Source organism: Notamacropus eugenii, chromosome 3, assembly GCF_028372415.1.
Source record: "Notamacropus eugenii isolate mMacEug1 chromosome 3, mMacEug1.pri_v2, whole genome shotgun sequence".
NCBI lineage: Eukaryota > Metazoa > Chordata > Mammalia > Diprotodontia > Macropodidae > Notamacropus > Notamacropus eugenii.
Genome location: NC_092874.1, coordinates 205,184,318 through 205,199,099, shown reverse-complemented (window position 1 = coordinate 205,199,099; position 14,782 = coordinate 205,184,318). Strand labels below are relative to the sequence as shown.

The 14,782-nt window shown below is 40.9% G+C and overlaps 1 protein-coding gene across 4 annotated transcripts in view; it reads right to left on the bottom strand.

The window, feature by feature from the left end:
• Positions 1 to 14,782, bottom strand: part of WNT5B (Wnt family member 5B) — a 141,675-nt gene that overhangs the window by 8,203 nt on the left and 118,690 nt on the right. For 3 of the 4 annotated variants that reach the window (XM_072654124.1, XM_072654125.1, XM_072654127.1), the window contains 2 exons: positions 2,917 to 3,065; positions 960 to 1,207 (listed from right to left, as the gene is read on the bottom strand). In XM_072654124.1, coding sequence (XP_072510225.1) covers positions 960 to 1,207; positions 2,917 to 3,065 — 397 coding nt within the window. Of the gene's footprint in view, positions 1 to 959; positions 1,208 to 2,916; positions 3,066 to 4,488; positions 8,419 to 14,782 lie in introns of those variants that run through there. The other variant, XM_072654126.1, reaches the window with a different exon arrangement.

The following is a 14,782-nucleotide window of genomic DNA, read 5'->3' as shown; positions in this document are numbered from 1 at the left end:
TATGGGTGTGGGAAACTGTCTGGGTTGAAGCCAGCAAAGGCTAATACTACTTTTTAACACCTTCTCTTTATGGTCCTGAGGATAGGACCCTGTAGAATAGTGCCGGATTTCTCAATTTCTTGCCAGGGGAGAATTGCATTTCAAAAGGAATCAACACAATTAAACCCCAGATCACACCTCTATCCCAGCAATAGGACAACTGATGCATCCTTGACCAGCAGTGGAAGGGAGAGAAGGGGAAGGGAAGGGGTCATCTATTCATTCTGTCTCAGATCTCCCTCTTCCATCTCCTTTGCTTCCAGACAAAAAAGCTAGGGCCAACCATTCTAGAGCAAGTTAATGACAATTATGATAATCAATGAATCACACCTTCTCCTTTCTTCGAGTCATTCTACGAGACAGACAAGAATGCTGCATATATTCAGAATTCCGAAAGGAGGCACCAGAGAGAAGACACTGAATGCAGTAGGTAGCTCTCTAAATCCACCAGAACTCAGTTCCTTTAGTTGTCCTCAGCCTCTCCCCCCAGACCATGCCACGGGGCTAAAGATAAATTTAAAGTTATTATACATACATACAGCCTATATATCATTCACTAACCTCTAATACTGAACCTTTACTATACCATGTTAACAGATAAAGTGTAGCCTTAAATTAGAGTCAGAAGACATGATGTCTAGTGCTGGTTCTCCCACTAAGTAGCTGTGTGATCTTGGATAAGATTTTTCTTCTCTCAGGGCCTCACTTTCCTCATCTATAAAATGGGATGACTCAATGATCCCTTAGGTCTCTTGTAGTCTTCCTTCTTGCCTACCTCTTCCAAACCTAAACAGGATATCTCCAACAGGCATGTGAGATCTCTTGGAGCCCATCTTGAGTGAGGTTAGCCATATATGCCTGAGATTTGTTTGGATATTCAGACCAGGCTCACAGAGTTATTTAGATACCTTGTTCCTTACCTATCTGCATGACCCTCCCAAAGACAGAAATATTGTCCACAGTGCTGCAGTTCCAGCGTCTTTGCCGGAACTGATACTGACACTCCTTGATGCCTGTCTTGGCTCCTTCTCCAATGTAGGCCATATGTTCTTGGTAGAGCTGACATAGCTTCCTCTGGCCAGGGGAAAGCCCAGGCAGTTGACTACATACCGGCTGGGCTCCAATGATGAACATTTCAGGTCTTTGCACTGGGTTCATGGCCAAAGACCTACAAGAAAAAGGACAAAGAAGAGATTTGTAAATTTTCTAGAAAATACACATTTCTAGACAATGTAATTTCTACCTGTAAATTTCTAGAAAATGTAATTTTCTACCTGTAAATTTTCACACACATACACACATACCCTCCAACCATTGATTCATCATCCTCACTCCTCATAACATAAGGATGACTCTAACCTTCTGCCTCCTTTTGATCAGAGGTAAATTGCAAAACTGTAAGGAAAGACAGTGAATTTACTATCTGAGTAAAAACAGATGAGATAAAGTAGAGTAAGTAGTAGCCCTTTTAATCTACCAGTGACAAAGGGTTAAAAAGAACAACAGCCTGCCTCTCTTTGCCTCTAATATTTGGTCCCTATGTGAATTAAGTGTGAGGGACAAAAAATAGCTTAGGTTTGTTGATTCAAGAGAAGAAGGAGAAGTCCCTAAAATTCACTAAGTGGAAGAGAATCTGAAAAGGTACAAGAACCTTGGCTAAAGGGAAAAGTTTTTCTAAAGAATTGGACCCAAGCCATGGAGGATGGTGGTAGAACCAAACGGAAAGCATTTAGTGCAATCCTTAGCATTCTTCACTAGGAAATATTTAGTACTGACACTTAGAAAAGAGAGTAAGAGTCTTGCTCTCCCTGGGACAAGTACCAAAAGAGGATCTCCTTTATTCCTTTAGAGGTAGAGATGATTTAGGTCACCTTTTTCTAGACTTTGTATCTCCCCCCACAAAAAAAAAGCAAACAAAAACATATCTTAAGTGATGGAGATTTCTCTGAACCAATGCCTAGTAAAATAAGCAAAACCAGGAGAACAATTTATACAATGACTAAAATAGTAACATAAAGGGAAACAACTTTTGAAAGAACACCTCAGAACTCTAACCAAAACAGTAACTGATTATGACTTTCAAAGATTAATGAAATATACCTCCCACCTCTTGGCAGAGACGGGGATGGACTAGAGGTGCAGAAGGAGACTTGCATCCTCAAATGTAGCTAATGTATTCATTCTTTTTCTTGACTACATGTGTGCTTATGTGTACTGTACGTGTATGTGTATTTGTGTGTGTGTGTGTGTGTGTACACACTCATATACTGTTGTTATAAGAGAGAATTCTTATTGCTAGGTATAAGGTATTGTATATTGTATAATGACACACATAAAAAGGAACAGAAATAAAACATTTTTAAATGCACATAAAAAGTACAGAAGGGACACAGATGACAATGAGGATGACTAACATTCATACAGTGCTTATCACGTGCCAGGCACCGTGTTAAGTTCCTTACAAACATTATCTCATTTGGTCCTCCCCATGACCCTGGGGAATAGGTGCTATCATCATCTCCTTTTGACAGATGAGGGAACCATGGCAAAGAAAAGTTGACTTGCCCAGGGTCACACAACTAGTAAGCATCAGAGGTCATATTTCAACTCAGGTCTTTCTGACTCCAGGCCAAGTGCTCTGAGCACTATGGTGGTCACCCAGCTATTACTACCTGGCTCAATTTTATATCTATTTTTCTATATATATGTGCACATATATACATGTATATTTCTTTAAAAATTGTACATAACAGTTTACAGTTTCTTATACAGTCTTCTTTCCTGTTCTTTGTATCTTGAAATGTCAATTGATTGAGTTCACAATTTTAAAAAAGAGGAAAAAAAAGAAATATATACTTCTATTGTCATTTCACTTACCACCAAGAGTTAGCTTCTGCAAGTAGCTGGACACAGCTAGAAAGCAGAGCAGTGGAGAAAAGTAGCAGCATCCCAGGCATCCTAGGTGTTGCCCCGCTCCGATGCCTTGGGAAAATGCTTGGGACTGATAATTTCCAAGAAAGAGCTCCCTGGAGAAAATAGAAAAGACATTTGAATGAATCTAGCTGAATTGAAGGTGGCACAAGAAGGATGAGAGGGTAAAGAGAGGCAGAGAAAGGAATAAGAAGAAAGGAAAAGATGAAGGAGGAGGAGGAGAGACTCTCATAGGTGAGTGCTGAGTCTGGAGCTGAGTCCTGCTCCCTCCAAAGAAAAAGAGGTCTTTTCAATCTTTCTCTTTTCTAGAAGATCACCTTAGAAGGGGTCTGTTGCCCCTGGCCTTTTCTTCCATTTAGCTCAGGAACCTCAGTTGAAGTCTTTGTACCTTATATTGCAGCCAGAAGTGACTTTAGTATTTTAGTATTGGTTTTAGGAGGAATGATGGTAGGATGAGAAAAGAAAATGAGGAATGAGAAAGCTATGACTGTTGGCAGGCCTAAGAGCTGTTTCTATGCAACACTCTCCCCAAAACTGCGAGGAAATTAGGGGAGATCTCTCATCCATTCCCAAGCCATATTCTAATTCCAGCCTAATAAGCCCATTCAAGGAAGAAGGAGACAGGAGGTTTAAGTAACTCTCCTTCAAAATTGAACTTTTTTCCCCCTTTCACCACACAAATACTTTTTAACCTGAGAATTTAAGAGAAAAGTTGGAGTCCTTCTAACCTATATAAAGCAGATTCTTTGAAAGTATAGATGCAACACTGTGCATGCCCTGGGACATGTGGAAAGGTGTGTGTATGTGTGTGTGTGTGTGTGTGTGTGTGTAAGCATATTTTTCCATATACAGCATATGTAGAAGTCTCAGGGCAGCTATAAGTTATAGTTTAAAAGTGAGGCTTAAAGCTGTATTAAAACTTCTAAGACAACCTGTACACATGTGTACACAGGTGCGTATATAACGTACAGGTGCGTATATAACGTACACGTACATGTATGTACACATAGATGCAGGTAGCATGTCTATACATTTTTGCCCACTGCATTGTCTTTACATGTGTACTGCATATGCACAGCCCTCTTCTCTCTGGGGCCCTCTGTGGAGCACCTGGGCAGAAGGCAATCCCAACAATTCCAGGCTTGATTCTGTAACCAGACCTCCCTAGGCAGAAATGCGTCCTAACCTAAGAGACAGCACAACCTGTCTTATGGAAGGGTTTCAAGCTCTCTATGGAGAAGCATTTGCACCTTGCCCTCTCTTTAGACCTACTCCCTCAAACCAAAACCCTTTGCCCAGAACCCTCAAAGACAGCCTCGGGAATGTACCAGAACCACCATGTCCTCTCTACTTAGAGCAAGTTCCACAAACATCCTCCTTCCACTCCTACCTCCCCTCCCCCTCGCCCCCGTTGCCTTCCTCTAGGCCATGACTCTACATCCCCAAATGAGTATCCTTCTTCCCAGGACCCCTTCACACCTCCAGTTTTACACACCCCCACCCCCAACCCCCTCTCACCATTCTGTTCCAGCTGCTCTGGGTCTCTGCCTTCCGGGAGAGGGCAGCAGGTGTTTTGGGTCAGAAGTCTCTGAGGTGAGGCAGCTTTGGAGTTCCAGGGCCACCGGGAGAGGAAGATGGCCCTGAGCCGGTCACAGGGAAGCTGGGACGCAGCCTCTTCCCCACCCCCTCTCGTGATTTCTTCTTCAGTTTCAGAAGAGGCTTGGGACTGGGGGGTGGGGGGGAGTAGAAAGCCAGCAGGCAGGTGTGTGGGACCAGCAGGAGGCACATCAAAGGGGAAACTGGCTTCTTCTCTTTGTCATGCAGAACTATCTCTGAAATAGTCTGGCCACTATACTAGCAAACTAACAGCTTCCCATTCCCTACTTTCCCATCTCTCCTCCTCTAAAGGATGTCTCCCCTCAATAAATCATCCCCCATCCCTCAGGGCAGGAGGTCTGTGAAAGCACCAAATGGAACCACTAGAGATGGACCAGAGATAGGGCTGGCACCAGGAGCTAATGGCTTTATGGAGGGGAGGGGACCAGGTCCAGCTCAGGAGGACAAGAGAAAAGCTTCAAAGAGTTTCCTTGTCCAAACATCCTTGACTCCACCTACCAATACACTATGGAGACTACGAAGCCAGAACTGCCTACCTAAACGTCCTTCCATTCTCTTGTGTCCTTCTTCCATTTCTGCTTTAATAAAACATCTCCACTATGAAGATACTCACCTCTGCTCAATTCCCAACATACTCTCTCACATTCTTCTCCTTCAACTATCTTTTTATTGAATGGATGAAACTCTTGCCCAAATCTCTCTTTTGATGAAACCTGCAATTCTTTATACCTGCTCCCTTCCCCTCAGATCAGTCTTCCTTACTTCCGTCACGTCTGCTTTTACCAAAACCTTGGCAAGTTCTTCTTGCCCAAGTGTGGCCCAACTCCAACAAAAGCTACACAGATACCACATACTCTTGCTATTACAAATCAAGCTGAAAAGACATAAAATGTTTCTTGTGGCTTTGATGCCTTAGTGACAGGCAGGCTGAGACGAAAGCTTTCCCAGTCAGTCAAATGTTGCTATTACCTCAGGTCCTAGCCTGATAAACACAACTGAGGCAAGAACGAAGAATTATGGAGTAGTCCCCATCCATGAAATCTTTTTTTAAGATATCCCAGTAAAACAAACAAACAAAAATTCACTTCTTCTGCATTCGTGTCTCCTTTCTCAGTGCTCCAAGTGTACTTTACCTGAAGCTAAATCTTCTATCCTATTGCTCTCCCACCTGGTAGACAGGCAGATGTGGCAAGTCTAGAAGTAGCCTCACTAACCCAGAGCCCAGACGGGTAAACACATTACACTCTTTCACTTCCTCCTTTGGTTGGAGGTGAGAAAGAGCCAAGTGGAAGAATGTGATAAGAGATTTGCAGCAGACTTGGCAGAAATGCAAACTCTTTCCCCTTCTGTTTTCAGGAGAAATCTGAGTATGTGCTGATAAAGTCATGACAAACAAAATAACTGGTAAGGGTGCTCAAGGAACGCTAGTCAGTTTTACAACTAGATTCAAGTGTCACATTTTATTCTTTACGCAGTAAATAACCAAAATATAGAGAGACACTGATCTGCTGCCACCAGAGTAGTTATAAATTTCCTGCAGTATTTGATAGTGTTTCCCAGTGGAAAAGGCTAATAGCTTTCCAAAACTGCTTATTGTGTATGAACAAACAATCTACTTTTTTTTCTTTTAACCATGAATGGAGATAAAAAATGGCTTCAAAATTCTCACCTAGTGCACACTACTACTATTTCCTAGCCAGAACCAGTTGGTTTTATGTCTGCTCCTATTGTCCTGCCTTGTTCAGTAAATATCCTCCTCCTTCACCCCGACTCCCAAAGGTTTGTGTTCCTCAGTCACCCAACCTCTGAAAAGGGTAATGGCACCTCTAGATTTTGTTTGAGGATTAGGAAGAGAAACCGTTGGTTGCCCTACCAGCAGTCTCTTCCCCGCACCCCCCCTTTAAATCTTTGTTTATCTTCTCTCTAGAACCTTCAGCCCAGCAATGAAAGATTAAAACGGCACCCAGGTAGGTCAGCTAAGCTGTGACCTCTGTACTGTACTGAAGGCAATATAGTAGAATGAACAGTGAATTTGGAATCAGAAGACCCGGATTCAAATTCTGCCTCTGTCCCCTAGTGGATTTTAGTCCACATTAGTGCCCCATTAGTGTGGGATTGGACAAGTCAATTAAACTCTTTGGGCCTCAGTTTTCTCAACAGTAAAATGAGGGGGTTGGACTAAATGGCTTACAAGGTCTCTTCAGGCTCTCAATCTATGAGCTATTTAATTAACTGAACAACTGAAAAAAATCTTTACACATATTTAAAATTTTTAACTTTGGGATTCTCTTTCTTTTTGTGGCTGGAAAAAGAAATAACTTTCATTCAACAAGCATTTTAATTCATGCCCCTGAAGGGGCTCCCATCACCCCTTAAGCTTCTTGGATAGAGTCTATAAAGCTCAGGACCTTCCTTTTGATACAACTCAGGATTCAGAAAGAAGCTTTTCCTCTAGGACAATGACTTGATTTTAGGGGAAAAGACAGTTTTTTAGAAAGAATATATTTCAAACCACTAGTAACAGCCTAAAAAAAAAAAGAAGGAAAGAAAAGCTCACTGGACATTTAGGACTCAACTTCTGAGGAGACAGCCTTGAAATTTAAAACAGACCTGAGTCAAATAGAAAATGCTGTCAGATCCCTAATCTCTCCTCTCTTCCTTCCCCCAAAAATGACACAATCACAATTAGAAACCAAACTAGAATTAACAACGATTTCACATGATGGTACTTCTGGGGTTTCCATTGTTTCTATGTAGCCATCAATAAGGATCCATTTAATCCATAATTTAAATATAAATTTGCAGTCCACTAGCATTTCTGGCTAGGCAAGATAAAAATGTTAGCAGTAGTTGGAATGCAAATTGTTTAACCTAGAAATCCTGACTATGACACTGAAGTCAAGCAAGGATTGCCTAATAATTTGCATATCACAAGGGTATTTGCATCGAGAAGGGGGTGAGGAGGAAACAGAAGATGAAATCCTCAACCACAGAATTAATAATATATTAAATAAAATTATGTATTAGAAAAACATTATCTTTTGGTTCTTTTTCTAAAAAGTATTCTTGATTAGGTCCTTCCTCTAAATATCTGCAACCTCCACCCCATACTCAACCTTAATTACCATAGGTACTAGAAGGTCTTCTAAGCTCTAGTCTATCCTGCAGACTGTGGAATTTCCAAAATTACTATTTTTATCATCTTGCCTGGCTGCTGAAAAATTCTTAAGTGGCTCCCCACTGCTTAACAAATCCAAACTCTACCCATCCAACTTGATGTCCTAGAAGCTATCTGTTCCAACCTGACCTGTACCCTTAACAAGTCATGTTTTTTCCTGGTGCTATACTAATGTTAATCTACCTACCTGGAATACAGTTTCCTATCTTGTCCAGGAATATATATCCTAAGCTTCTTTCAAGACTCATGTCAAGGCCTACTTCTTCCTTGATCACCCATGTTAGGATCACTATCTGCCCGGGTTCCCCAGATCCACATTTAAGTTAGGCATTTCTTTCTCTAAGAAGCAAAGAAGCTGTCTCCCAGACTTTATTGGTCCACGTGGCTAAGGGTCATAGCTCTTGCTCTATGGTCAGTTTTCTAGTGGCCTCAAGACTGGGGTTGACATTTTGATCATCTAAGAACATAAAAATGATCAACTATGTGGGGTTAGAGCCCTTCAAATTTAGATATGTATCACTGAATCTGCTGCCCAGAACTGATTCCTTCTATATGGAGAAGAAATTCTGTAACCTTGTTAAGTATCCTTTCTATGGAACAGAAGGTAGTGCAGTGGATAGAGCACCAGACCTGGAGTCAGGAAGAGCTGAGGTCAAATCCAGCCTCAGACATCTACTAGTTGTGGGATCCTAGGCAGGTCACTTAACCCCTGTTTGCCTCAGTTGCTTCATCTGTAAAATAATGATAATAACAGCACTTTACAACAATGTTGCTGTGAGGGTCTGATGAGATAATATTTGCAAATTGTTTAGCACAGTGTCTAACACATAGTAAGTGCTACATAAATATTAGCTGCTATGATGATGATGATGATGATGGTAGCTAGGTGGCAAAGTGAATAGAGTGCTGGGCATACAGTCAGAAAAATCTGAGTTCAAATCTGGCCTCAGACATAGCTGTGTGGCCCTGAGGAAAACACTTAACCCTCTTTGCCTCAGTTTCCTTATCTATAAAATGAGCTGGAGAGGGCATGGTCCAATGGAAAAAATGTGGAAACCTTCTCTGCATCAGAAGTTCATCACCTTGGGAAGCTTTCAGAGAGCTTACTTTTGAAGAGTCAGTTAAATTAGTTAAATGGCCTGTATGGAGGCTGTCCTTTGTCCATTTTTAGGTAAATAAGATGAGGAATTGTGAGAACTTAGCCCCACAAAGATGAATTGCCATTGCAGCCAGTTCCTTGATGGAGGTCTAAAGAGGAATAAAGTTTCTAGAATAAATAGAATAAATGGGCCTGGTAGATTTGATCCTCCTGGCCTGCTACATTCTATGACCAACCTGTTTGTGGGGGAGGGGAGAAGCAAAGGAGAGATTTAAAGATTAGATCCTACTTCATAGCAGAAATTTTCCTGGATAGGATCAGATTTTAGCTATGAGTCTTCCTTGATACACAACCAGTACAGGCAGGTTAACTGGTAAAATCTGGGTAGAGATTAGACAGAGGTGGGTGGAACAAGCAAGGCTGTCAGTGCACTTGAGGATGGTACCCTGATGGTCTAACAGGTGGATAGAGAGTGAGCTTTCCAGGTGCTCTGAGCGTGGCTCCTGAAATACCAGGAAAGCGACTGATAGATAGCCTAAGGTTGGGTGGTGGTGGTGATGCCAGTAATAACCATGAGCAAATCTAGTACTGGGGCAGTAGGAGCTCTTCAGACACATTCAGATCTATCGTATCACCTCAAGTTTCCCCTCACTCAGATATAAGTTGCTGCTGAAGAACTGGCAAGAAGGCTGTTGTCATACCAGATGTTCCATAAGCCCATCATGGCACCTTAATTTCCGCAGAGAGTGATGAAGGCCAGACCACTGACAGAAGAGGCTTCGTGAATTTGGAAACTGGTATCTCTATGATCCCTCCTGGCAAACTCTATGTGTGTGTGTTTTTGTGGGTAGGGCCAAATCAAAACCCTTGGAACGATTTCTAGGAGGATGCACTGAGAAATGTCAGGAATCATGCCAGCACAATCAGCTGAGATGATTCCTGGGTGGGAGGACATGAGGACAGAGTGTGAACTGTGACCTGAGTGGAATCTGGCCTGTTTCTCTTGCATAATAAGCCAGGAAGGGGGGGCAGTAGTATCCTTTTCCTTTCCTTTTCTTTCTTCTCCTCTTCTAGGGGAAGCCAAACATACTGCAAGCTCTCTCCTGACTTTAAACTCCCTGCCTTGACAGGCTGTTTGAATGGGAGGGAGGAGGGAAGGAGGTTTTCCTAAAACTTCTAAGTCATTAATTGTGATAAAAACCATTGACCAACCAACACTCAGATTGTTTATTGTATTTCAGTTAATGTTTAGACAAAATAAGAGAGAAAAAGGAAATTCTGTTTTCCTAAAAGAGACATTTGGTTCAACAGGAATTGAACCAAGGAGACAGAGAGAGAGAGAGAGCACAAAATGAAGGAACTAGTGTTAGAATTTCACAAAAGTATCCAAAGGTTAAATACTCTGGGATTCCTTCCCTTTTGGGGTGAAGAAAGCAGCAATCTAAAATCAGCACTTTGTGGGAAATAAAAGTTCCCAATTCAGTGAGATTGACTCAGGGCTTTCCTCTGTGTTTCAAACGAAACAAAATAAAATAAATAACTTCTGAAAGGGGAGGTAGGATGAGAGGAAACAATACATATGTGGTGGTCCCACAGAGAAGGCCTCAGTTGCACATGTGGTTAGTCAAACAACACCACCATAGCAACCCAGTGAGACTACGAGGGTTCACAAGCTCCCCCCAGGTGGTTACTTACACACACACACACACACACACACACACACACACACACACACACACACACACACACACATGCTTTGATACTTCAGTGGTGCTGTAATCTCTTCAATGTGGGTATTCCTTCCAGTAATTGCAAAGTACAATCCATACATTTCCTCTCATCTTGTATGTATAAAAAGGTTGGGGGAGGGGGTCTGTGTAAGCTGAAAAGACCCTGACTACTGTTTGTTTTCTGAGGAATAGCTGAGGTAGATAAATCAGAGAGATTCATCATCATGAAATATCAAAAGAACCAAAGGAAAATCTCTAGTTTAGATGGCAGAACCTCTATGGAGGGCTTATGGAAAGATGAATGAATGAATAAAGTAGGCAGACAATATAAGCAAGGTAGTCTCTGTTTTCAAGGAACTTACATTCTAATAGTAGAACCAACATATGAGCTACCAGAGAGGGCTACTTCAGTGTAGAAAGTTACAGGAATAGTGAGAGGGTCCACAGGGGAGTATATTGGCACACTCCATCCAGGAACAATGGCAGAGTTGGTTTGATCATGGTTCCAGACCTGGAAAGTGTTAGGGCTGGGGGGAGAGGAAAGGCAAAGTGGTGAGGCAGTCAATAAGAAGGGTGTGGAAGAGGGGGTAAGAGAGAAGGGAGTGAAGTGAAGCATGGTTGGGACTTTTCTGAAATTGTTTCTAGGAGAGGCAGTCATCCATCAGAAGAGTGGAGTTCCTGAGTAGAAATTTCACTAGGGTATGATTTATGGTATGGGAAGCAAGGAAACTGTGGAGATGACCACAGAGAAGGGAGAAGATATATGTACTTTAATATCTGGATGTATCTGTGAACCCACTGATAGACTGATTGCCTTTTTAGCCATACAATTCTTCTCTTCCCCTATATTACCCATAAAGGAGATCTTCCTCTTGGTCTTTTAACATTGACTATTGGTCAGAATATAATATGCTATTAGATGAGTACTCACTTGAGTTATATATACCATAACTCAATACATATATTACTTATTTGCTGATGTCAACATCAGAATATGTATGTGTGGGACGGAAGGATGTGTAGTAGATAAGACTGCTGAGCCTAGAGTCAGAAAGATTCATCTTTCTGCATTCAAATCTGGCCTCAGATACTTACTTAACATCTGTGTAACCTTGGGCAAGTCATTTAACACTAATTGCCTCAGTCTCCTCATCTGTAAAATGAGTTGGAGAAAGAAATAGCAAAGTACTCTAGTTTCTTTGCTTAAAAAAAACCCAAATAGTCATGAAGAGTCATGACCGAAATGATTGAATAACATATATATTTGTATTTATGCATATATGTCTACTTATCTTTCTATCTATCCATCTCCTTGGAATATATTGCAGATGGACAATGAACTGGGCCTAGAATTGAATGAGAGGAAAAGTAGGGGCTGGAATTCATTTGGAAACTTGTAGAGTGCTTTTTACAATCCCAAATTGCTTGTTGACATTAAAAAGCCATTTTAAAAAAATACCAATATTCTCCTGGGGATGTTGTATGCCTGTGAATCAGAGAATATCACAGTTTCTAAAGAATCAAAATTACAGGTTTCCCAAAGGCTTATGGAAAGACTGGTAGGCCTAAGTGGATTCAACATATTACCAATAATGACTTTCATATGGGAAGTGGCATAAGGAATGTGATCTAGGAAATGTCTAGTTGAAAAAGGAGCATTCATGTAGTTTGACTGGAGGATGAGTGCTACAAGGTACCCACAAAATATGAGACTTAGAGAGAGACTTTAAGAACATAGTGTAGGTCTTCTATGGAAAGATCACCATCATTTTAGCTAACATTGATATAGCCCTTACTATGTGTCGGGCCCTATGCTGAGCACTTTACAGTTATTATTTCATTCATCCTCAGAACAACCCTGGAAAGTGGGTGCTATTATTATTCCCACTTTACAGATGAGGAAACTAAGGCAAGTAGCAGTTAAATGACTTGTGACACAGTTAGTAGGTATCTGAGGCTGGATTTGACCTCAGATCTCCCTGACTTCAGGCCTGCTGCTCTGTCCACTGTGCTACCACAGATGAGAAGACATAGATAGCTCATGATCTGCATTTCTGAAGCTGCTATAGGATTAGGCTAGAAGAAACCTCAGAGTATATTCTAAAGATTCAATCTAAACCCATCATTTTACAGGTGAGGAAACTGAGCCTCAGAGAAGTTAAGAAATTTGCCCAAGGCACACAGGTCTAAAGGCATAAGAAGGATTTAAACCCTGATCCTCTCTCTCTGTATCTAATAATATATCCATTGAAGTACCAAAGAACCTAGAAATACGTACATATTTATACCAAGTTATAAGGCGTTTGACTTAACTAATTTATTGCATGTGTGTGTGTGTGTGTGTGTGTGTGTATGTAATAAAATGGCATTTGCTTTTAAAGCATCCTATAATTCAGATAGTTCAATTAATTCAGACTGGCTTTTTCTAGACTTATTTAGTAACGGGAATAAGAAAAGGAATATGAAATATAAGAACTAAGTATAATTAACATTATTACTTCACCATATTATCTACCTATGACCCTAAAAGGTACTTTGAGGGATTGTGAGACATTCAGAAAAGGGATAGATTGGTTTCCCTGATTTGTAAGGGATTGACCCAAGGGAGATGGGAAGTTCTTGGGAGTTAGAATTCCAATAGTACAAACATAATCAATTTGGGTGAGGATGAAAAAGGAGAATTACCTAAAAAGACATATGTTATCAAGGATCAGCAAAATGGAACACCTTTCCTACATAAAAACCTTGAGAAAAAGAGGGGGAATCATGCACCAGGTATAGATTAATTCAAGCTGAATTCATAGGATGAGAGAAACAGTAAACACAATAAAAGTCTCATGAAATATAATATCTGAGAATTAAAAAGTTACAGCTCCCATTTAGCACTTCCATCCCCAACCCACACCACCATTGGGTACAACCAGTGCAAATAGTCTGGCAGACTTATGCATCAGAATGTGGCTATGAGGGTACCTGACCTGTCCCCACAATGACAGTAACTCATTCTAAACTCATCCTCAACCAAAAAGAGGTGGCAGATATTGAGTCTGTCCAGTTATGAGGAGAAAGTAGATGGTGCAGTGGGAAAAGTTATATTTGAAATCAGAGAATCTGAGTTCTGCCCCTGGCTCTGCTGTTTCATACTTAGGTAACCCTGAAGAAGTTACTGGACCTCAGTTTCCACAACAAAGTTTCCCTTTAGCTCTAATCTGTCACTACAATCTTATGAACTAATCATGGGGAGGTAGATGTGGATAGAGTGCCAGGCCTGGAGTCAGAAAAACCTGAATTCAAATCCAGCCTCAGATACCTACTAGCTGTGTGACCCTGGGCAAGTCACTTAACCCTTGTTTGCCTCAGTTTCCTTTTCTATAAAATGAATTGTGGAAGGAAATGGCAAACCAAAATGGGGTCATGAAGAATCAGACACAATTGAACAACAACAAAGATGTGGTAGGTCAAAGTTTCCTAGGGAGAGAAGACTCCCTCATCCAAGGGAAAGAGGATGGGAAAGTCAGCTAGAGAAAGTCCTATCACCCTAAAGTTGAATCTGGTATATAAGATGGTTTTAATGGTATGATAGGAAGGGGATTGAAGAGATGGGCTTGTGAGCTTGGGGATGGTATTGTGAGAACCTAAGTTATATTGCATCTCTAGGATGCTGGTACCAGGTGGTTTGGGGCTAATATCACATTTCCCCCCAAACACAAAGAATAAAATGAATGAAGACTCAGCATGCCACCGTGGAATGGGAGTTGATCCCTGTCTTATGCTATGTTGGAATTGGCTAAGTAGACTCTAAATCAATAAACATGCCACCTGTTGTTTGCTTTAGAAAGTAGATTAGTTCCAAAAAAGTTGTTTATAAATTGAATTTTTATAAATAATGGCATATTTTAAATGTAGAGGAGCTAGATGTTTTTAAAAAGGATCCTCAAAGTGAATCCTTTTCCATATGAATGATTATCTTTTCATTTGTTTGTTTTGTAAACTCAAATGTTCATATGTATTTTTCTTAAAACATAACCCATCTAACCTCAAAATAAACAAGAAAGAGGTTAAGGAAGTAAATAAAACTCTGGATAAGGTAGATATGATAGATCTCTGGAGAAAACTGAATGGGAATAGAAAGGAATATACCTTTTTCTCAGCAGTACATGGCACATATACAAAAGTTGACTATGTACT